A 23,595-nucleotide genomic window follows, 5' to 3' on the forward strand; every position below is an offset into this window, starting at 1 on the left:
ATGTTTCTAATCATTCTCTGCCCCAACTATGGATGAACAGCTTTTAATTTCTTACTGAATGGTAAATTTGCATTGTATATTGCAGTATTTGAATGAGAATGGCCCCCATAGGCTCTTATAATTGGCAATTTGGAAAGAATCAGAGGATCAGGAGGTGTGACCTTTTTGGAGGAAGTGGTTTCCGAAGCCCACAACAGCCTCAGGCTGTAGTCTCTCTGCCTCTGTCTAGAGTTGGGGATGTGGCTCTCAGTTAATGCTCCAGTGCCTGACTGTAAGCTCCCTTCTATGATGATAATGAACTAAAGCCCTGAATTTGTAAGCAAGTCTTACAATTATAAGAGAAATGCTTTCTCTTGTAAGAGTCGCCTTGTGTTATTCCTTTTGATCTCTGGTCCCTTTAAGGGACAAGCCACGCCCACTCCCAGCGACTTCTGACCTCTCGTCACCATCTTAACTTTCTTTCTGTTCCCTCTCTTGGCGTGTGCACACGTGTTTTCTGTCTTTCTCTCTCGCTTTTCCTGTTTCTGTCTTTCTTTCTCTTTCAAGTAATAAATGTTCAGCCTTATGTCTATTTACTATGTCCTGTAAGCCTTTTATCCGCCGTCTCCACCTGCCTGTTTGGGTGACTCTCCCGGCCGCATGGCAGCACCAGCCTGTACCGCTCTGGCAGCCGTCTCTGGCAGCCGTCTCTGCCTGGACTAGCGGCTGCGGTCATGCCAGCATTATATTTTTTTAAAGAATAAAACCTTGGTCGTGGTGTCTCTTCACAGCAACCATAAGAGAGTGTTTGCTATGGACCGGCTCAAGGGAGCCACTCAGACCGTAAGGGAATCAGGGCGAAGGCACAGGAGAAATCAGGATACAGCGAGGAAAAGTGACACACAGACACTCTCAATGTTTTTGAGACATGCTGTTGCGATTTACTTACTTCAGTGCAGGATTATATATTATTACAAACAAAGAACTTGGCAAAGGCATATATCATCAGATCATAAAATAGAAAAGAACAGCATAAAACAGTTTTACAAAGAGAATCTTTAAAGATGCTTTGGCATGAGTACAAGGACTTTTGCTTTCTTACATTTGTAAAGTTACCCCTTCTTTTTTCTTGTTATTAGAGAGACCATTGTTCTTGAGTTAGCCCACCTTTATCAGCTTGTACCAGGTGGCTGACTTGGGCTCAGCTAAGTGACCTTGTGTGTCTGGGTGAGAAAGAAGAAGAAGGCTACTATCTTCCTGGAAAAACTTTCTGAGACTCATTTTGTACCATTAATCTCAACTCCTTTCCCTTCCCGACTCTCAGGGTCAGACGTTGTAATTAGCCTAGGTTTTCTGGCCATAAGGAAGGTTGCATAGGCCTCCTGTTAAGTTGCACATAAATGCCTAATGCTGTTTTCCTGTAGAAGGCTTCTAAGGTTTTTTCTGCTAAGATTAATTCCTTTTATTCCACATTATCAAGGAATTGTCCTAATGATGATTTTGGCAATTCCCAGAACTGGCTACTTTTTTAAGGCTTTAATTAATAGTGGAGCAGAATTCAAAAATGTCCTCAGCAGTCTTGTTTATATCCACAACTGCCTGGAATAGTCTGATCTGTTAGCAATATGTAAGGATCACAAAGAACACACAGACAAGGGAAAAGACACACATATGGCTCCAAGGACAGCCAGGTCGAGTCAGTACTAATGGCGACTCAGGCAGCATTACACCACAACTGGTTGCCAAGGGACTGCCTGGAACACACAGCTCCTAGAAGCACAAATCCCAATCCTTCCGGCAATATCTGTCCATCCAGTCAGCATTTCTGCTACACTGGTGAGACAGCCGTGGATGTAGGCTGATGGAGACTTCCCATAAAACACGAAGTGCCCCTTTCCAAGTGGAATTCAGATCTTATCAGAAAGGGTACAGTTCTGCACAAGGGCTAGCAGAGGGGGCGGGTGGTCTGTTCTGCACAGAGCCAGTCTATGGGGCAAGCAGGAAGTAAGGTTTCGGAGTGCCCACAAGGGCAGGTGATAGCAAGCGGTGGAGTGGGAGTGTTGAGAGCAGGACAGCACTGGCAGGCTGAGCCTGATCTGCAGTAGATACGGTGCCAGCGAGAGTCAGGACAAACATCAATGGTAAAGAGAATGGTGGGTCAATGTGTGTGTGTGAACATGGATGGATGACTGACTGCCACTGTCTGTGTTAGAGGAAAAGTATTGTGAGGCCACACAGAGCTGCCAGGCGACTGACCTGCTGCCGTGTCGCATCCACAACTAACACCAGGAACTCACTTCATGCCTGCAACTTATCTCTAGTCCCTTCCATGGTACTCAGGATGCTTAAAGGAGTCAGGGTCACAGGATGTATGTACAGGATTGTGAAGAGAGAGGCAATGCATTCCTAACTGGCAGTGTTTAAGATGTACATGTAAAAGATAAACACATCTGAAGAGTTGAGTATAGAAACTCTGACAAAACCAATCCAAATAAGGACCATATGTCAGTATGTCAACTAAACTGCATTGTCAGATGGCTGGACAACAGGCATATCCAGGTATAAGAGATCTCTAGACTTAGTTTGGAACAGCTTTTAAAAATAGAGGAATAATGAACATGTAGTGAATGGTGTAAGTCACAATACATACATGATGAGTTATCATGTCTGTACATGCCAGAGAAAGTACTCTTCTTATCGGGACAGAACATTTCCACACCCAGGATTACTACTTTTCCCGGAGGAAGTCTTAATTCCACCAGAAGTGAGCATGAGCATTAATCTGCCTTCTTACACTGGTTCAACAAGTTCATAAAAATGGAACTACAATGACTGTAACAGATTTTAAATATATCCTCATGAGTCATCGCCATCTATTAAATATGAAAAATTTAAATATGTATTGTAACGTTTGCGTTACTCTCCACAGTACAGTTCGCACTACTGTACCATTCGCTAGCAGGGCAAGGGTCTGGAGATTAAAAGAACACACATGGGGCATTTGTGAGGAGATAATGCAGTCTATTCAAGTTTAGGAAAACCCTTATACACCTAACAGCTGCACAATGGAATTCCCCCCAGGCAGGTGGGAAATTACCAGGCCCAAGATGGAGTAAACAATGGTCCTATAGCTAACCACCAAGGGGGCTGAGGGAGCCCAGGAACAAACAGGATGTTTAGCCAGAAATTGCAACAAGAAGTCTGTGGAACTGACTTCTTAAAAGAAGTCCCACACTAGGTCAGAATTGAGAAATAGATGGTTATTTATTTAGGGGTAAACTCACAAATCAGAATCCTCTGTTGGAACGGAGATCAGAAACCGAAATCCGCAAACAGAACAGAGAGGCTGGAAAAATGGCTGGTCACATGCTCTGCATCAGCATATCTATTATTAAGAGACCACGCCACAGAGGGTGGGTTACCACTAGCTGTAATACTTTCTGCAGCACCTCCCCCTTTTGTTTAAATAAGAGAGTTCTAAGCCTAATACAAAATCATATACAATAATAACAAATATATTCAATAATTATTCTATCCTAGTTTAAGTCTTACATAATAAATAACTTGGCCAAGTCAGGCGAGGAAAGTAACTACAACTATCTAGTCTTCAACCCCACTGAAGATCCAAGAAGGGAAATAATATTACTTGAGTAAGCAGGAAGTGCAATCAAGCAACTTCCAAAATGTAACTGTTCTTAAGATGAACCCCGGGAGGAGGGGCAGACCTGTGGGCCCTACAATGTATAAATACATATATTCAAATGCAACATATATGTGTAAATATTTTGCACACTATTAGATGTTTATGACAAATTCTAGACGGTAATTTAATGATTGTATAATTCCAAATATCAACCAAAATTCTGCTCGGTCCCAGACAGATCACTAAACGCAGACGGACCACTAAACGCATTTCTGTAATCTATACCTGTGTTATTGTATACTCAGTACAGTCTAAAAGATTAGCTCTTGGCTCTCAGTTATTTTCCTGAAGGAAACATACTTGAGGGAGCAGTCTTGAAGGTAAAATAAGACGTCTCCAGGGGAAAGCTTGTGACGCTATGAAAGAGGTAATAATAGGGGTTGGATTTCTTTGGGAACTCAGAAGGGAGCTTTCTCAACTCAAGCCATTTTCCTACAATGCTCCAGAAGCTTTCCCGATCCGGTTTCCCACGGCGACCACAGTATTTTCTTTGTAAAAACATTCCAGGCGAGAATCTTCCCGCCACCTGCAAGCAGCAAGACTGCGGCGAAGACGGCTTTAGGTCAGCTGAGTGCTCTCTGACTGAATCCTGACACCCGCGGATTTCCGGAGAGCGTTTGCTAATGGATGGGTTAGGAGCAAGCTCTCAGCGCGCCCACCAGAGAAGGTGTTCGGCTTTCACGAGCCCCAGAGCACGCTGGGAAATATAGTTCCCCAAGGCTGGGAAGAATCCCGTGGGCGCACGCGCACCAAAAATGCATTAGCCGCTTCCGGACGTGGAAGCGGCCGCACTGCCACGGAGTCTGCGGTCCGCGGGCGGTGGCTTCTGGGAGTTGTAGTCGTTGGCGGTGAGCGCCGTCGGTAAGGAGACGTAGCTTTCGGCTCGGTCCACCACAGCGGTTGGTTCCCGGCTGCGGCCGCACGGTCAGTCCTCGCTTCTCTGCCCACCGCAGTTCTCCTGAGCCCGAGGAGGAGTTCCGGTGATCCGGCGCTTCCTGTCCCGGCTTGGGGGGGGTCCTCGTGACTCCGCGGTTCATTTCTGCCCCAAGCCCTCTCCCTCCTCACCGGTCGCTGCAGCCCGGGTTCGGCGGGGACTCGCCCTCGGGAGACACAGGGCCGCGACCTCCCCAGACCAGGTCTCCGTGTCGCGGGGTCCGTCGGCACCCAGGCTCGACCTGGCGGCTCCTCGGCAGCCACCAGCAGCCTCGGACCCCCGCTCACGCTCCTTCCCCTTTATCTCTCCTCTGCAGGGATGGAGGCTTCCTGGCGCCAGGTGGCCGCTGGCCGAGGCCGAGCCCGAGGACGGGCTGCCGCCGTCCCCTCCTCGGGAAATGGAGACCCTCTCGGCGGCGCTGGAGGAGGGCGAGTCAAAGGGTCCGGGAGCGCGGTGCCCTCGGGCCCCAGTCCCGGCGGAGCAGCGACCCTGCCCTCTGCAGGTCGCAGGCAGCGATCAGCGGGAGGCGAAGCCGTGCAGATCCTGGGGACCAGCGGTGAGGATGGCTCGGGTCCCTGGCCCTACCAACCTCCCCAGGCACTTACCAACTTATCCGTGGTTCCCAGTGCCCTAGTAGTCTCAGTCACTTTTTTTTCTTTAAAAAAAAACAACTGCTCAGGGAGTTTAGTATCGGGACCTTCTCAGAACAGGTAGATTTCCATCTCATCTCTTTTATCTTCATTTTAATTGATATTGCCTTTGTTTTTTTCTCCGGCCAGGCCCTTCCAATCACTAGTTTTTACCTACCTGAATCCTCTAGACCTTAAGTTTTACATGATGTTCAGTTGATCTGGTCTCTTTGTTCAACGCACTGCTTGTTTGCCGGTAAATTGATCGCCAGTGTTTGTTTTCTTTGAAAATCTAAAATGTGTAACTTTTGTTGTTGTAAAGCAAGATCTTGTGCCTTCGCATGTTTGTGTATGGTAACAGCACGCTGCGCTAAGGTCTCAGAATCCCAGGCGGGATTGGGACCTCCATCCTACATTAATGCTGCTTTGAAGAGCAGGCATTGATAGCCGTGTTTACCAGGCCACCTGACATCTTTGACAAGCGCCTTGATTGTTGCAGTGTTTCCGACTGATTCCTCTTCATAAATTTCAGGTCTTTCTTCGGGTGTATCTAGTATTGCTGCCATGGATTTGTCAATAGCCTTGGTCTAAGATCTTGATTTAGTGGAACGTTGAGAGCAATTCCATGTGCATGGAAAAACATGGAATGATCCCTGAAATCATTTTGTGTTTGGGATGTAGTTTTCAGAAAACTTTTAACGTTTTTTTTTTTTTTTTTTTGGAAATCATATAAATGCTTCATTTCTCCCTTCCCTTTAGGAGCAAAGTTGAGCCTCTGAGTGGGTTTCTCTTAGTGTAACTTGAAAGTGTTGATTTTCATTACAGTTGGCCAGTTTACCAAGGTGAAGTGTACAGTTTGGAGACCTGTGAGCAGATTGATAAGCTCACTTGGATTTTGTGGGTAGCAGAAAAGCAAGCGTTCTCTAGCTGACTAGCTGACATTTGACTGAAAGGAATAATGTGTGAGAAGACTTCTTGGTCACCTTGTCTGTGATTTCCCTCCAGATGGTGTTACCTAATTTATGGTAACATATATACTTACCAGAGTCTTAAGTGTTTCTATTATATCTTCCCGACTCTTTTTTTTTTTAACACCCCCTCCCCTCAAGATTAATGGCATCCTCCTTATTTTGCGACTTAGGTCTTACAGCAGTTACTGTTCTGCCTTCTAGTTCTTAAAGATTCCTGATGTAAGTGCATATACATTTTCTTCCAATTTTACTCCAAACCGTCTGGTTTGCTTAAATAATCACCAATTGAGTGAGTGAGTAAGAAAAGGGAAACATTTCCTGAGGGAAACTAAAGGTATACTGTTAAGTACAAATAGACCACCTAAAGAGGAGATTTACTCTGATAGCTTGTCAGCCTGTTGTAGGAAGGAAGTTTTTAGTTAGTGATTTAGGAAAGTAAATTTAAAATCCTCTAAATATGAGCACCCATTCAGCTTGTGAGTCTTTTCTGAAGCACCATTGCCAGCTACAGAGCATAGAGCTTGTTAGCGGAAGCACAATTCGCAGGACCTTATTCTCAAGAAGTTGGAAGTCTCATTGCAGACATGTGCTGGGAAGTTATCTGGCTCGTTCTGTATTATTGTAATTAAGTAACAGTGAGGAGTACAGAGAGTGCTCTAGAAAAGACTAGAAATGAGAAGATCTGGCTCAAATGTTATTTCAGACCCCTTTTCTGGACAGTAGTAGAAAAACAATCCAGTCCTAGTTAACATTTTTTTTGGAGTGAAATTGTTAGAAGCATGTTTTTCCTGTTAACGTTGTGTGTGACTGCCGAAAATGTCGTTCACCTTGAGGGCTGGAAGGATTGGAGCTTTATAGGAAAGCAGCTAATAAATACAGTAGATAAACCATGGATATTAATGTGCAAAGGCACTGTGGGCCGGACTGGGTTCTGAGACTGGTTTGAAGAAGCATTACCTCCTGTCACTCTTGTGTGCCCCCATTGAGTATGTTCCCCAATTTCTTAAAAATTATGTATAATGTATTTTAGTGATTTCTATTCTTATTTTTGAGGCAGTATTTTACTATGTAGCTAGCAGTGGCAGGCCTTGAACTCAAAGATCTACCTACTTTGGTCTCCTAAGTCCTAGGATGTAAGATGTGATGTGTGTTGTCATACCTGGTTTCTACAACTTTTTTTATTGATGTTCTTTTTTTTTTTAAATAGAACAGAGTCTCTGTATTATGTAACTTTGGCTGTCCTGAAGCTCTCTATGTAGACCAGGCTGGTCTCAAACTCACCTGACTCTGCTTCTTGAGTACTGGGAGTAGAGGCGCTTGCCACCACGCCTGACTTGCATAGTGTATTTTAACATCTCATTTCCGTTTAAATTTTTGTTGGTATTTTTATTTTGAGACCAATGAGCTGTTCCGCACTATTACTTTACTTTTAGATCTTCTCAATAGTTTGTTTGACTCTGTAGCTCTGGCTCTTGATTGCTTTGGTAGGATTCGTTTAGTGTTTGTCGTGTGGTTTTCTTTGGTTCTGTGGTAAGAGATTAGATTTTCTTTCTCAGGTTGTAAGAAGATAGGCTGTTCTAAAGGTGGCTTTCAAATGTGTGTTTAAAACTGACCCAATAGTCAAATAAATTGATGCTCACTGGCCTGAACACTAAAGGTGCCATCTCCATCATACCGTGCTTTGGGAAGAAACCGATTGATTGGCAGAAATGAAACCTTTCTCTTTCTGCTTTGCAAGCAGAGCTAATGTCTCAGAGGAAGTTTGAGGAGATCAAGAAGGCCAATCAAGCTGCAGCCAGGAAGCTTGTGGAGGAGCACTGCAGCTCCTCCGAAGAGGAGGGGGATGAAGACTTCGAAGGAAAGCAGGGGAAAATCGTCGCCAATACATTCATCTCATACACTACTCACACAGGTATTAGCTTACCAATTTTGACCTTTTTCGCTATATAAGTAGAAGTATATTTCTGATGTTGTTTAGATATAACTTAAATTACTATAGAATAGTTTTTCATTTTCAATGTGGATATCTTGTGAAGTTGAGTACATTTTGTTATTTAGATGATGTGTTGTTAATACTAATCTTTGTATAAAGTAGATTGTATGGCAAGTGCTCTTTATAGCCCTAACTCCTAGAGAAACAGGCCGGGGGAGTAACTGACTATGGTTCTCTTAGGCTGCAGGACTGTGGGGCCACCTCTTTGAGTATATTTTTCATTTTTTTCTTAATCACGTTAAAATTACCTTAAAGTCCATTTTTTCTTGACTTTATTACTGAGTTTTATGTCTTATATTTCATTTTCGTACTTTTTTTTAAAATTAAATCTTTAAAAGTCTGACATATTCATTATCTGTTGTATGTTTGGGTTATACTTGAAACATCCCCCTCCTTTTTTTTATTTAATATGAGAGAGTATCATAGTGATCCTGGTATATATATTTATTATTATCAAGTTATTAAAATAGATATTTCAAGATCAGTACTTAAGTCATTGGAAACATCTCTCAGTATTTTATATTTTATGCTATTTATATAGTCTTACATTCTCATTTTAGTTCCTTTTTTTACTTTAAAGTCTTGTTAGAGCTAGACAATTTTTTTTTCTAGGAAATGACTCTTCATAGGAGAGAAGATTCTCCCGATATGACACAATTAGTAACTGGCAAAGTTGGCTTCTATCTGATTTGCTCAGCTTTGAACTTTTTTGGGGCTCATTGTATTTTCTGTGTAAAAGCAACATGATTCTGAAGTAGACAAGACAGCTGCTCTTGAACCTGTCTGTTGCGAAGGGGCGGGGAGTGGGTGCAGTCAGTAGACTGGTTAAAAAGTTGGCTCGCAAACCAAGTTGCTAAGATTTGGAATTGAGCGTTGCTCGTGTCTGACTAGTATTTGATGTGCTCACCTTGGCTCAGGGTCTCTGTTATGTGGAATGAGTACACATTTTGTAAGCTTAAGTATTAGAAGTTTTCTACCGTAGTTGATTTTCTTTCTCTCCTTGTTTTTTTAAAAGATTTCTTCCATTAAAAAAATTCTGTCTTTCTTTAGGTATAGACCTTCTATCATAATTTCCACATGAGCTGTCTTCTGTTTGTTACTGCTTTGTTCCTTAGTTATTACACAGTGCTCTACTAAGAGCAGGATTGCTAGTTCAACAGGGTCAAGCAGAGCAGAATTTGTATATTAGCTGGAATAAACATGAGTTAGGAAGGCTTCAGACTGAGACGCATGTAGTGTGTGTGTCACGCCCCCCCCCCATCCATCCTCCTTTGGGTGCTTTGTGAGTTACCTGTATGCATCGATGAAATTAGCTGCAAACGTTGGTATGCATTCTCTTATGAAATTGACCTCTCCTGAGGAGTGAAGGAAGTCCAGCTAAAATGTCAAGCCTAGCAAAATAACATCTGATGGAAGCAGTTTTAAGGCTAGAGAAGTTCTTGCTTCTGGATGACTTCCTAAATAGTGTATGGTAAAGAGGACCTCTCTTCAGTCATTCTAGGTGAGAGGCAGGTTTTACCTTTCCATGTGGCATATAGTAATAGGATACAGCTGTCTTAGTGTAGATAGTAAAAAGTAACTATAATTTTCATGCTTTATGAGTTTTTAGCATAGTTTTTATCTCAATTTCTGTTTTTGTTTTTCGAGACAGGGTTTCTTTGTGTAGCAGCTCTGGCTGCCCTGGAGCTCACTCTGTAGACCAGGCTAGCTTCAAACTCACAGAGTTCTGCCTGCCTCTACCTCCCGATTGCTGGGATTAAAGGTGTGCGCAACCACTGCCTGACTAGAATATTATTTTGAAGTGTGTTCTTTTGTTTATGCTCTGGAACATTTGTTTAATGATGCAAAGATGTGTTTGATTAAATAAAATTCGCCTGTGGTCGGTAGGTTGCATCAGCAATTAGCTGACAGAAAGTGGTAGGGAGGAGCCAGGTGGAGGAGGGGCAAGGAGAAGCACAAGGGCTTCTGACGAGACAGGAGGAGAGGAGGGGAGCTACTTGCTCTTCAGCCTCTCTGAGGAGCAGAATTCCCTTTTAACCTTTGAGTCTTGAGTTCTTTAGAGGGACAGAGATTTAGTTAAATTCCTCTCTTAGCTTTGAAAGAGTCAAGTTGGTGACTGAGGAAATGGAATTCTATTAGGCTGCAGCTTTTGTGGCTTAAACCGTGGATTAAAAAGCAACCACAATTATAAAAGAGGACAACACATTAATACTTTGATTCTCATTCCTGGATGTTCTGCTGTATGCATGTGATAAATTAAGGGAACTGGACCAGGTAAGTGTTTTAATTGACTAAATGCTAGAGCAGTGAGATGGTCTCCATCTCACACTGGTGAGTTGAACACTAACATTACCAAGAACCCTTCCAAGTTTTCTGATCTTAGCCTTTGCATAGCTTTATTCTAAAGAATATGTCATCTTCATCAGTGGATACTTCACGCTGGAAAAGATAACTAGATTATTGCCATAGTGTATTTTGTCCTTGGTTAAGCACGTATTATTGACTTATTTTTTTTGGAAATTCAGTCAGTCTTTTTGAGTCATTTTGTTTTATTAAAGGCATGTAAGTTCATTTTCTTACGCTAACATGACCTGGATTACCTCCCGTTTGGTGTCATTTGTATTTTAGAGTGCTGCCCTGTCATTCTTTCATTAACTGTTTTTTTTTTTCTTGAACCTTTTTTTCCATTAAAGCAGAGGATAGGGATTGAGAACTCTCTTAGTCAAACTGAGGTCACTGACTTCTGTTTCTCAGATTTCCCATGTATATCAATGAGGTGATAATAGTTGAGCTATGGCGATAGTCTTAGTGCTTAGAGAGAAATACAATACTTGCTTAAAGGAAATAGACGGTCTGGTAATTTCTTTTCCCTAAAAATGTTTATACTGCTCTTTAAAGCAGAAGTAGTGAGCATAATTTAATGAAACGTGGTTGTTGTGCTATAGGAATCTCAGCATCTTCTCATTCACAAGATTTTATTAGGAGTGTGTTACATGCTAACCCCTTCCTTCAGGAGTTAGCTTTTCATTTTCCTTTGTACTTCAGTTTTTGATACTTCATTACTTGCCATATTGGTGGTCTTGCCAGTGGTTCTGTCTCCACCAAAACTGCCAGGGATTTTAAGCAGAAAGCAAACTAGTGAGTGAGCTGCAGTGCTGTTAGTTCATGGACTTGGTAACCCTTGTCAGTTCATTGAGTATTTGTTTTCCTTTGTTAAGCTTTGAGTTTTCCTGTTTTCTGCAGTTAAAATTGTTTGGCATTTGTTACATAACATGATTGTTAGTGAAGATGTATTGTTTCCAGGTGTTGTTTACTATTTTCAATTTTTAAATTTTAAGATGGCGATATACATGAATTAGAGCGAACCAAACAGTATGTGAATGAAGCTTTTCAGGCCGGGGCTATGACGTGCCTCATTTGTATCGCTTCAGTGAAGAGGAACCAAGCAGTAAGTTCTCCTTTGTGATACGTCTCTCTCTAAGTATCACTCACATTTATATACTTAGTTCTTTATTGTACTTTCACTTAAAAATTTATTTGATGATTTTGTATATGAATTTATCTTCATTTTGTAAATCTAAAAATGTAAGGAATTATCTCTAGGTAATATTTAGCAATATTGATATCTCAGACAAGTATTTCAATCTAATGCATGTGTTGTTTTAGTAAAGTATTTTTTGGCATCTATTTAGAGATTCCTACAAACACGAAAATGTTACTATGTGGTGCTGTGATCTAACCAGAGCCTAGTGCATGCTAGGCGAATGATCTACGGCTGAGTTACATACTTTGCGTGTGTTTTAAATAAAGATAGGCATGGTCTTTGCCTTGGAGGAACTAGCAGTTGATAGTGAAACTCAAGGCTTATTAGCTTCTAACAATGTTGGAACATTGTGGCCAGGGTCACTGGGGGAAATAAAGAGTCAGACATTACTCATACTGTTCTGAGGAGCGCTTTTCCTGATGGTGAAGCTGTGGTAAATTTAAAAGGGCCTTAGTGAAGCAGTTAAAGAGAAGTGACAGCTGGGCATGACAGGCTCACCTGTGAGACCTCATTCTAATCCTTTCCTGCTTCAGCAGCCTTAGAGCAGGTCCGATGAAATGCTTTAGTCATGTAGGGTGAAGCTGAAGTCTAATATACGGACGGGTTGGCTAGGGCTGTGCAGCAGTGGCCGGTGTCATAGTCCTCAGAGTCCTTAGCTTTCTGTGATTCTAGCTCCTGAGTAGTGTATCCGCACCAGTGCTTGCACAATGCTTGCTTTTTTGTGTGACTGCTACCATATCCCCTAACTTTTCAAGGTTGTTGTCCACCTTGGGAACTGATTTCAGCCAATATACAGGCTCAATGCAGCACTGAGGAGTTCGTGTCTCCTGGAACAACATTCTTCACCAACATCCCATTGGTGAACGTCCCAATCTTGTTAGGGTGTTAGAACACTTTTACAGTTCTTTAAAGGACTTACTGCAGTGTTGAACTGCTGTGGCCTTAGTTGTAATGACTTCTACAAAATACCATTATTTGGCATTTCTTCCTCCTCATTTTGTCCACTCATTCCTCTAGGTTCCCATTTTAGGTAGGCATTTGGGGAATCAAAACTAAGGAATTAGCTGTTTCTTTTTATGTAGTGCTGCTGTCGACATTGTTTCACGGTACATGTCTGCCCCCCCCCCAATAGTTGTAATAAGGAAAACAGAACTAAGGCAACTTTGTGGACTTTTTCCTTTATTTCTATGTGGGTTCTGGGGATCAAACTCAGGACTCTACACCTTGCACACTAAGTGCCTTTAACTGGCGAGCCATCTCATCTTTCTTAAGCTTTTATGTTGTATGTATTCTTAGTTTTTACTCAGTTTTTTGAATTTTGTGTAAGTGCTGTACTTGGAGGATTTATATAAAAAACAGGTTATACATAGAAATTTTATGGCTAGGATCCTTTTCTTATATTCTTTATAATTGGGAATAATAGATGACTAGCAATAAAAAATTGATGAAATATGATACATCAATCTATGTGATAAGATGTATAGGTGTATTTGGCAAGAAAATGTTTATATCATGTTATAGAAGATGTTACCAGTCAGCACCAGTATGTGTATTGAATATATATATGCACATATACATATGTGCATGTTTGTGTGTGTGTGTATATATATATATAAATTAGACATCATTTAGATTTGTTTTTTTCTAACTGAATCTGGGTGATTAATATTTTTGTTTCATATATTATACCCCTAAATACACTTGTAAATATCATGTCTTTTGTGATATTAGAAGCAGTTTGTTTTGTTTTTTAGTCTTTAGGTTAGTCTTGAACATCAATGTGTGATAATCATTTTAAAGTGTTGTATAACTAACAAAGAAAAATCATGTATAATGCATTTTGACACCTTTGTCTTAGGTTTGGAGCTGCTCTGGATGTTTCTGTATATTCCATATGCCCTGTATTCAGAAGTGGGCTAAAGACAGCCAGTTTCTTGTATCTTCTGTGACAGATGAGGATTTTGGAAAGAAAGATTATCCTTGGCCATGGTAACTATTTTCTGGGTCATTGGATTTAAGTTGTGGAATAAATGAACATTACAGATCAGAGGTTGTGCTGCTGGGCGCTTCAGTCCGTTTTGCTTTCCATCACTCGTCTGGTTTGTGAAGATAAGAGACCTTGCTAATTTTCTCCTTTCAATTTTTATGTAAATGCTCGTATCTTTCAATAATTAACAAATCATTAGACTGGTTTTCCTGTGTGTTGTAGAATGGGTGTGGGTTCCTGTAGGTCCGTGGGAGAAGACACAGGCACTTTAAGGGTGATTTTAGCCTTTGCAGCTGCAGGAGTCCCAGCTTCTTAGAGACTGAGTGCTCTCCCTTCACCCAGGGCTTTTTTATTTTCTCCTATTTACACCTTTAGCAAGTTGATTTCCACATCCCCAAAACATAGTAACTTCCAGAGGGACAATGCCAAATGCAAATTCTCGATTAAGGAATATTACAGTGTGCTGGGATTTTTCCCAACCAAGTTTTACACAGGCTTTGTACCCTTGGGAAACACTCAGACACATTCACATGTTAAACAGAGGTGCTAAAGGCAAAGGGTAGATTAAGGCTACAAGCTGACAGTCCCAGCCAGCTGCAGCTATGTAGAAGTTTCCCTACACCAGTGAAACTGTCAGTTCTGCTTTCAAGGACTTATCTGTGGGAATCATTCAAAAGTGTTACCTCTCTTTCCTCTAGTTCCTGTTAATAATCATTAGTGTCAGACTGTGTCTGTTTGTCATCTAGTATATTTTGATTGTATGGTTTCCAGTTATATCTTCAATTTCAACATTACATTTGTGTATTACTTATCATTATTAATTTATCTGCATTTATTTTACCAGTTTTGTTTATTATTGCTGATTATTGGATCTTGGACTTCTGCTATTTTTTGAGGAAAAAGTGGAGAAGTAAAATCATTTGTTTCTGCTAGTCTGCAGTGGTAGATTCATCGTTAAGGTTAATTAAATATAAGCTCAGGGGGGTATTGTATGCTTATATTACAATTTTTGTAACTGATTTTTTTTTAATTTATAAGGTAGTGTTCCTTTTCCTAATACCTTCCAGATAGTACAGGTTTAGGCCTAATAAAATCTGGTTTTGATTCACGTCTTCCTAATTATCCTAAATACCAAGATATTTGTAAAATTGTTGTGGTATAATTTTTAAAAAATATTTTAGACAAGGACTATTTTTTTGTAAATAATTCTCAGCAATCTTGAGATTTCTCCTGTTATCCCTGAGACGTGCAAGTTAGCTGAGAGCAGCAGTGAGCTCACACTGCTAAGAGGCAGAGCTGCAGTTCGAACCTAGGATTTATTCTTTCAATTGTAGCCTTTTTGAATGCACCGAGTTAAGCGTGGTAGACTGCTTTCTGTCCCGCACATTCTGTTTTGAAAGACTTTAAATTTGAAGTCTATACTTGTTACTTATGGCGGAGGATTTCAGTGTTGGGTGCAGAAGAGAGCCAGGTGCCCAGCATCATTGGCTTTAGAGATTTGAGCTTCATTCTTTCGCTTTTGCTCTGTTCGCTTCTGTTTTAAGTAGTGATTTTTCTGTAGAGGAGCAAAGTGTCAGTTACCAGAGTAATGAATTTCTACTTCTCTCCTAGGCCTGGAAGACAAAAGTGTAATGTTCTGTGTAGTATTTCTCATGCTATTCTGAATATAATAAATGAAAATAAGTGGTTCTTTAAGACCCTTCTTTGTTTACCTCTTATCAAGATGTAACCAGAACCTGGTAAAAATTATTACAAAGTAATTTTATTGAAATGAACTTATACTTTGTTCTTCTAAGGTCAGTGCTTGTTGAGTAAACAGGATAAGACCTTGATTGTTGATGTTCATCATTTTAAAGTGAAACTATGCATCACCCCTTACACACATCACCCCTTCCAAAGTAGTTGTGTGTCTCTGCAGGCAGGCAGTAGAGCACATAGTCAGCACACATGGATAGTGTGACACATAGTCAGTGCCTGTTAACCATCTAAGTACATCTCTTTCATAGCAGCTATAAGAAAGTCATTTTCCTTTTAATAAAGGGAAATTTAACTCTTTGAGCAAAATGTCATTTATTTATAAACATGAGGTGTGGCATTAGTTTTCAGTTTTTACTTTAAAAATCATTCTGTTTAATTGTGCATGCGTGTGTATTGTTTATCTCTGGATATGTGCATACACATGCTCTGCAGAGGTCAGCACTGTTGTGATCTGGAGCTGGAGTTACAGGTTATTGTGAGCCGCATGAAACTGATCTGGGCACTGAACTTAGGTCCTCTGTCAGAGCAGCAGAACCATCTCTTTATAACTTGTTTTTGAAATTTAATTATGAGAACAAATGTGTTTTGGTTATTCTGAACATTTGCGTGGCATTTATTTGGAAGTACAGCATGTCCTCATAGCAGTGAAAATACATTGATTTTTATACAGAACAAATTTAAATGGTGATGCACAAATAGCCTGTTACAGCACACTGACTGTTCCAGTTTGAGAAGAAACAAGGTGTAGAGCATCTTTTAGGAATCATCTGTGATGATCTCCAAGTGAATTTTTGTTATTCTTGTACCCAAATTTACTTTGATGTATAACTCACTCTGCTTTATCGGAGAATATAAAATTATATTTAAACTTTTCTTGACTTAAGTAAGCTTGAAATATATGTATTTTGTTTTAGAAATTGAACATTAGGGAATTCTCAGAGCTGGAGAAATGGCTAGTGGTTAAGAGTACTTCCTGCTCTCGCAGAGGACTCAAATTCGCTCCTAGCACCCATAGGGTGGCTCACAACCGTCTTCAACTCCAGTTTCAGGGCATCTGATACCTTCTTTGGGTCTTCATAGGTACCAGGCATATATTTGATTCATATATGCATGCATGTCAATTTTTCATAAAATAAAAAATAGATACGCCTTTTAAAAAAGGAAAATTAGGAAATTGTTTGCATTCAAGTTTTCTTTTTTTCTTTTTTCTCTGAGACAGGGTTTCTCTGTGTAGCTTTGGCTGTCATGGAACTCACTCCGTAGACTAGGCTGGCTTCTACCTGACGCTTTTTCCCCTCTTAATTCTTATTTGTTATGTTTCTTCTTGCTATATTCAGCCTATGTATAACATGATTGCATTTTTATTTTTCTTTGATCATGTATTTTGTTTATTTGTAGAGTATATAACCAAACTTAAAGAAGCTGAGACTTACATAAATCCGGGTGAATATTGCAGAAATGTAGTTTGTAGAAATTTTGGTTAAAAGTCTTGGCTAGTAGAAAGTTGCTTTCTTTTTGTGGTTGTACTTTGGATGTCTGTGTTTAATGCATAGAAACTCACTACATGAAGCTATCTCACGTTTTAGAAGTATAAATACGGAAAAAGTAGTTGTTGCCAAGTTTTATGCGTAGCTTCATCTCACATGCCATATTTGACTGTTGGCTCCTGTATTGAAGAGTATTAGTATAAAACATTTCCATATTTCAGAAAATTATGTCGTGCAAAGATTGTAGAAAAATTTATTTTTTTTGCCTAACAAAATAAAAGTATAGTTTTGTTACTGTTATCTCTTACGTTACTTTTAGTGATGGGATTAATATTTCATTTTTTTTGTAGTCCAAAATGTAGATTTGAATACAAAAGATCAGAAACACCTAGTAGATATTATTGCTACTGTGGGAAAGTAGAAGATCCACCTTTAGATCCGTGGCTTGTACCTCATTCATGTGGCCAAGTATGTGAGAGGGAATTTAAGCCTCCTTGTGGCCATAAATGTTTACTTCTTTGCCATCCAGGTGAGTTTCATATTTTATGTGTAGTTGTTTTTGATTGGTTGTTTTTTCTTAATGTTGAAGCACACAGAATTATCCAAACTGAATTGAAGTTTGCTGTGAAAAGGGATTGTCTTTAAAGTAACAATGAAGAAAATGATAGAGGTTTCAGGAAAATGTAAATTGAAGACATTTTGGTGACTTTTAATTACCTCACCCCCTTTGTTATATTCCAGGTCCCTGCCCTCCTTGTCCAAAGATGGTCACAACTACTTGTCACTGTAAGAAAGCAAAACCTGTCCCTCGCAGGTGCAGTGCCAAGCAGTGGTCTTGCCAGCTGCCGTGTGGGCGCAAGCTGCTTTGTGGGCATCATAAGTGTGAAAATCCTTGTCATGCAGGTAAAAGAGCGGGCATGGGAAACTGACTTTAAACAGAGTCAAATTCGTTGCTTTTAGTATTTGTGTACTAATGAATGATTGTAATTTTAGGAGACTGTCAGCCTTGTCCAAGAGTTAGTAGACAGAGGTGTGTTTGTGGCAAAAAGGAAGCAGAAAGAAGTTGTGCGAGCCCAGTGTGGCATTGTGACCAGGTAAGTGTTGGTGCCCTCTGAGAGTGTTAGAGTACAGATTGCTGGAAAGCACAAGTGCTTGTTCGCTCTGCAGGGTAAAAGGGAAGGAGGAACAACACATGTGGCTGTTTTACAGTCGAATATTTTACTACTGGAGACAAAGTTTGCTTTTTTTCACCTCAAAATAAGTTAGTTGCTGAATTCTTAATTCAGTGTGTTGTTTGTTTTACCCCTTCCCTTTCTCCACTGAGCATTAGCTTCTGCCGTTCTCCTCTTGAGATAATGCCACTGAGAAGGTAGATTGTTTTTGTGGGTTGCTTTTTCTAGCATTGGAACGGGTATAGTACTGGTTAGAAGTCTGGTGGATGGTCACACAAAGCTGAGGATATATCTGTCCTTTCTCCATTTGTATGATACACTCTGATACACAGGAAATAAGAATTCATATGTGTAAATGTGTACATATATATGACACCACCTGTATTAGACATAAAGCATAATAATGTGAGGGGCATAATGAAGTTGTTTGTGAGTACAAATGGGTTATGTTTTATATTACCTTTTTGTCTAGTTTTAATCTCTTGATGAGTGCTTTTATTTTAGGTGTGTAGAAAGACACTGCCATGTGGTAATCATACATGTGAACAAGTTTGTCATGTTGGTGCTTGTGGAGAGTGTCCTCGCTCCGGGAAGAGGTCCTGTCCATGTCAGAAATCAAGTAAGACTTGTTTCAAAGGAAATGAGCTATTGAACTATGAGAAGATGGGGAAGAAATGCTCATTTATATTACTAAACCAAACAAGCTAATTTGAAAAAGATGTGTGCTATAGGAATCAAGCTACATGACGTTCTGGAAAAGGAAAACAGTGACAGACTCGGGTTAGGGAGAAGAAGGGCCGGAGAGCTAGGCGTAGGGGGTTTAGGGTGCTGACAGTCCTCTGTGAGATGTTATGTGCCAGTTCTGTTCATGTCCACATGGCATGAGTTCTGAGTAATTGTGATGTAACTTTGTGAGGTCATGAGTTGTAACATTCCGTCTCTTGGTGTACATTGGTACTGAAGGAGGCTGTGCTGCTGTTGTCTCTAGGTATCAGCTTCCCCTGAGAACTTAGTTTTTCTTTGTTTCTAGAGCAGTGTAGTAGCTGAGTAAGCTTGCTTGAGTCATTTGTAAGACTGTTTTTACTACCTGTCATAATGTGATTGTTAAGGTGAGTTTTTATGGTATTTTAAGGTTTGTCCTTTTTTTCCATCCTGTGAGATTGATCACATTTAAAAAGAAATTTTATGTAGAAATCCCTCAGAGTTTTATGTCCTCATACTCATTTCTCTAGCTAACAATTTCTGAAGTAGTTTGCTCATAAAAATGTTTGTGTAAGCCAGGCACTGGTGACGCATGCCTTTAATTCCAGCACTTGAGAGGCAGGGGCAGGCAAATTTCTGTGAGTTCAAGGCCAGCCTGGTTTACAAGAACTAGTTCCAGAGCAGACTTCAAAGCTACAGCAAAACCCTGTCTTGAAAAAAAATGCTTCTTTATAGTAATTTGTGTATCACATTTCTTCATAAGAAAAAGCTTACCAGGTATGATGATTTCCACCTTTAATCCCAGCAAGTGAGAGGCAGAGGCAGGTGGATCTCTGCCAGTACGAGGCCAGCTGGTCCACATAATGAGTTTTAGGACAGCTAGGCCTACATAATAGAGAAACTGTTTCTCAAAGAAAGAAAAGAAAAGACAGATAAGCTTGCCAGTGTTGGCAGTGGTTGGGAGCTGTAGGCAGGAGAATTGGGAATTTAGGTTTAGCCTTGCAGAAACATTAGGAATTATTTTTATTAAAGTTAATTTTTTTCTAATTTTATGTGGTTATAAAATTTTTATAGTTCAAAAGGGCTGTCATTCTTCAGGAACTAAAGAACAGGGGCCTTTGTTAATGACCCATGAATGATGCATCTTGTTTAATGTTGACATTTTGTCTGCTTTCAGAGTTTTCTTTGCCTTGTACAGAAGATGTCCCAACTTGTGGAGACAGCTGTGACAAAGTGCTTGAATGTGGGATCCATAGGTGTTCACAGCGTTGCCACCGAGGGCCGTGTGAAACGTGTAGACAGGTTAGTTGTGTCCCATACGCTTTCTTTCAAGAGCTTTGCATCAAAATATGTCAGAAGAAACTGATTTTTTTTTATTACTTTCATACACATCTGTGACATTGTGTTACTCAGGAAATCAAATCTGAGCATTACCCTCTATTGTTTCCCTTGGTACAAGTTAAAATGTTCTCATTTGCATAGTTCAGTATGTGGGCTGTTTGCCACCAGAAGTTAGAACTCTGTTGAATTCAAACTAGTTGCATTGAGAATAGTCATATCTAGATTTGACACTGTAAACTTAAATATGTACATTGTGTGAATTCAACCATACTACTCCATTAACCAGCTAGGATGCTAAATATCCCATTTGTCTTGTACTGAGATGAGATGGAGGTGTTATGGTTGGAACCACCTGTAAATGGTCCTGTAATTTATTAGTTTTACTGTTCGATACCAGATTTCTACTAAATTTCATAATTAATTCAAATATGAGGTCCAATTTGGAATAAAGTAAAGCAAGTGTTTTAGAAGACCGCTTTGGTTTAGTTATTTTTTTTAAAGACTTATTTATTATGTATACAGTGTTCTGCTTGCATGTATGCTTGCACTCCAGAAGAGGGCGCCAGACCTCATTCAAGTGGTTGTGAGCCACCCTGTGGGTGCTGGGAATTGAACTCGGGATGACTGGAAGAGCAGCCAGTGTCTTAACCTCTGAGCCATCTCTCCAGTCCCTTAGTTAGTTTTTAATATAAATTTGTTATTAAGATTTTTATTTATTTAGCAATATAGAAATTGCTGTGTGGAGCAAAACATTAAGTCAGTTTAACGATGTTTCTTGTGCTTGGCCTAGGAAGTGGAAAAGCAGTGTCGCTGTGGAAAGCATACAAAGCGAATGCCGTGTCACAAACCTTACCTTTGTGAAACTAAGTGTGTTAAAATGCGGGACTGTCAGAAGCATCAGTGCAGAAGAAAGGTATGTATGATAAACTTGCTAACCTGATTTAAGAGTTGAAATTTTCCTTTTGGGTGTATGATAAACACTGTTTTGATTCAAGTATTCAGGCGTATTCTTTGTTTTCTATATCAAATAATAGTAAATATTGTAGGTTAACAGTTTTTTATCAGTGGGAAATCATGCCAGTTTTTGAATGTGGTGACACAGATGGGTCCATCACTTAAGACTCTGAAGCAGAAGGATCTTGAGAACAACCTGGGCTCATATAGCCTGGCTTTGTTACTAAACAAAAAACAAAACAAAATACCAGAGACTGTATGTAGTCTCTGACTCACACACTAACTCTCAGCTTGGGTTTGGGGTGGTTTTGTTTTCTGATTGAAGACGCTTAGAGTGATAGTATTTGGTGGTTGACGTCTAACAAAGGTTAGGTGGTATATTAGGGTATCTACGGCTGTGAAGAGACACCATGACCACAGCAACTGTTACAAAGAAAGCATTTTATTGGGGTGGTTCACTTATAGTTCAGAGGTTTATTAGTCCACTATCATATCAGGAGGCAAGGACGTACACGGGTGCTGGAGAAGGAGCAGGCAACAGAAAGCTGTCTGAAACACCACGTAGTATCCTGAACATAGGAAACCCCAAAGCCTACCCCCACGGTGACACCCTTCCTCCAGCAAGGCCATATGCACTCCAGCAAAGCTACACCCCCTGTTAGTACCACTCCCTATGAGTTTATGGGGCCAATGGCATTCAAACCACCACAGATGGTAATAGAAATTAGTTGGATGCCTGGCTTGGAGTGAATCTGACTCTAGTGTTTTGTTGGGTCTGTAGAGTTGTAGGTCTTTTGTATTTTTTCTTTCCTTATAAAGTATACTTTGTTCCTTGGCAAGGTTCCTGGTTTTTAAATTCAGTGAAATGTGAATAATTTCAGCTTTTTTTGTTTACTGTTAATGTATGTCTTTTCTCATTCTGTTAGACTTTAAACCTATTTATGTCTTTAATGTGCATTTCTTACAGTGAGCATTTAGACTTCATTTAATCCATGGTGGCACTATTTGTCATTTAATTTGGCGACTCATTACTTAGATTTAATGTGATTATCTTAGTCTGTTAAACATCTTTGTCTTGAGACAGGGTCTCAATATATAGCTCTGGCTGTTCCTGGAACTCACCATGTAGACCATGTAGATAGAGCTCTGCCTGCCTTTGCCTCCCGAGTGTTGGGATTAAGACCTGTGCCACCATGCTTACCCTGTTAACCATCTTGATAGTGGTTTTTCTATTTATCCATTTCTTCCTTTCTCCTTATTTGGCTTCTCTTTGACCTGTTTCTCAGTGATTTCTATGTTTTATATCTGTGTGTTCAGAAACTCCAACTATATTACTTTTATTACTGTTTTAAATAGTTACAGTTTTGAAGACTTACTATGTGCATTTGTTTCTGTCTGCCATGTGAGTGCAGGTAGCTTCAGATGCCAGAAGATAACATTACATCCCCTGGAGCTTGAGTTACATGAAATTTTGAGTCACCCGACATGGGTGCTAGGAACCAAACTGAGGTCCCCTGGAGGAGCAGCAAGTGCTCTTAACTGCTGAGCCATCCCTCCTGCTTCAGTATTATTATTATTTTTTTTAAGAAATGTTTGAAAGAATGAAAAGTAGTTTTTTGCCATTATATATATCATTACTTTTTACTTTTTGTGTAGATACAGATTATTACTGCCTGGGAGCCAGCCTCCAGCAGCACAGGGCTCAGAGGGAATCCACGGAGTCAGCACATACTAGAACTTTTTTATCTGAGGGGGTTAGGGAAAACAACACTGACTCTCTCTCTATAATTTCCTTCTTTATATTTTATTCTTCTATATTTTTCCTACTGTATACGATTTTTCTACAGCTTATATACCCCAACAAAATTTTTCAGGTAATATAGAAATTACTATGTGGTTACATTCAGTTTTTCAAGTGAATGATTATAATGAGTACAGGTAAAAACAGCATGTTTTCCTTATCTCTTATATGATTAAATATTTTGCTTATTACAGGCAAAAAACATTAACCTAAGAATTCACGTACATTCATGCCCAAGCAACTTGATAGATTAACCGTGTGGGCAAGCAAGGTATTCTTCTCAGTCAAGCCTTTTACTGGCCAGCTGCGTTTTGCAGTTACAAAGAAAGGGCCAGTTACTTTTTTACTTATCTTGAGGTGATAATCTCATAAAAAGTTTTAAAGGGATCACAAATCTAAACTTTTATATATGGAAAAGAATCGGCCACAGTCTATACAGCTCTTCAATAGAAATTCATGTGTTCTAGCTGTGTGACTCTTCCTTGTTTTATTTTTTGTCATCAGAACTATATCTTAGGTTGCAGTCATCTTTATAATAATCCACAGGTAAAAATGCCCAGTAGAATGGGATGTCTCTGTGAGATAAACAAACTACATTACAGGCAGTGGAATCTCCCCACACCCATTCATATTATGTCAG

The 23,595-nt window shown here is 40.0% G+C and overlaps 1 protein-coding gene across 2 annotated transcripts in view; it reads left to right on the forward strand.

Moving 5' to 3' along the window:
- The first annotated feature begins 4,472 nt into the window (after window positions 1–4,472).
- Window positions 4,473–23,595, forward strand: part of Nfxl1 (nuclear transcription factor, X-box binding like 1) — a 41,283-nt gene continuing 22,160 nt past the window's right edge. Inside the window, exons 1-11 of one of the 2 annotated variants that reach the window (XM_048414781.3) lie at window positions 4,473–4,606; window positions 4,933–5,172; window positions 7,955–8,128; window positions 11,548–11,657; window positions 13,612–13,742; window positions 17,336–17,514; window positions 17,727–17,888; window positions 17,979–18,079; window positions 18,662–18,776; window positions 20,037–20,161; window positions 20,991–21,113. In XM_048414781.3, the coding sequence (XP_048270738.1) occupies window positions 4,935–5,172; window positions 7,955–8,128; window positions 11,548–11,657; window positions 13,612–13,742; window positions 17,336–17,514; window positions 17,727–17,888; window positions 17,979–18,079; window positions 18,662–18,776; window positions 20,037–20,161; window positions 20,991–21,113 (1,458 nt within the window). In that variant the 5' untranslated portion in view covers window positions 4,473–4,606; window positions 4,933–4,934. The remainder of the gene's footprint in view (window positions 4,607–4,932; window positions 5,173–7,954; window positions 8,129–11,547; window positions 11,658–13,611; window positions 13,743–17,335; window positions 17,515–17,726; window positions 17,889–17,978; window positions 18,080–18,661; window positions 18,777–20,036; window positions 20,162–20,990; window positions 21,114–23,595) is intronic. The other variant, XM_048414783.3, reaches the window with a different exon arrangement.

The sequence above is a fragment of the Myodes glareolus genome, chromosome 8 (assembly GCF_982192425.1).
Source record: "Myodes glareolus chromosome 8, mMyoGla1.1, whole genome shotgun sequence".
Classification (NCBI taxonomy): domain Eukaryota; kingdom Metazoa; phylum Chordata; class Mammalia; order Rodentia; family Cricetidae; genus Myodes; species Myodes glareolus.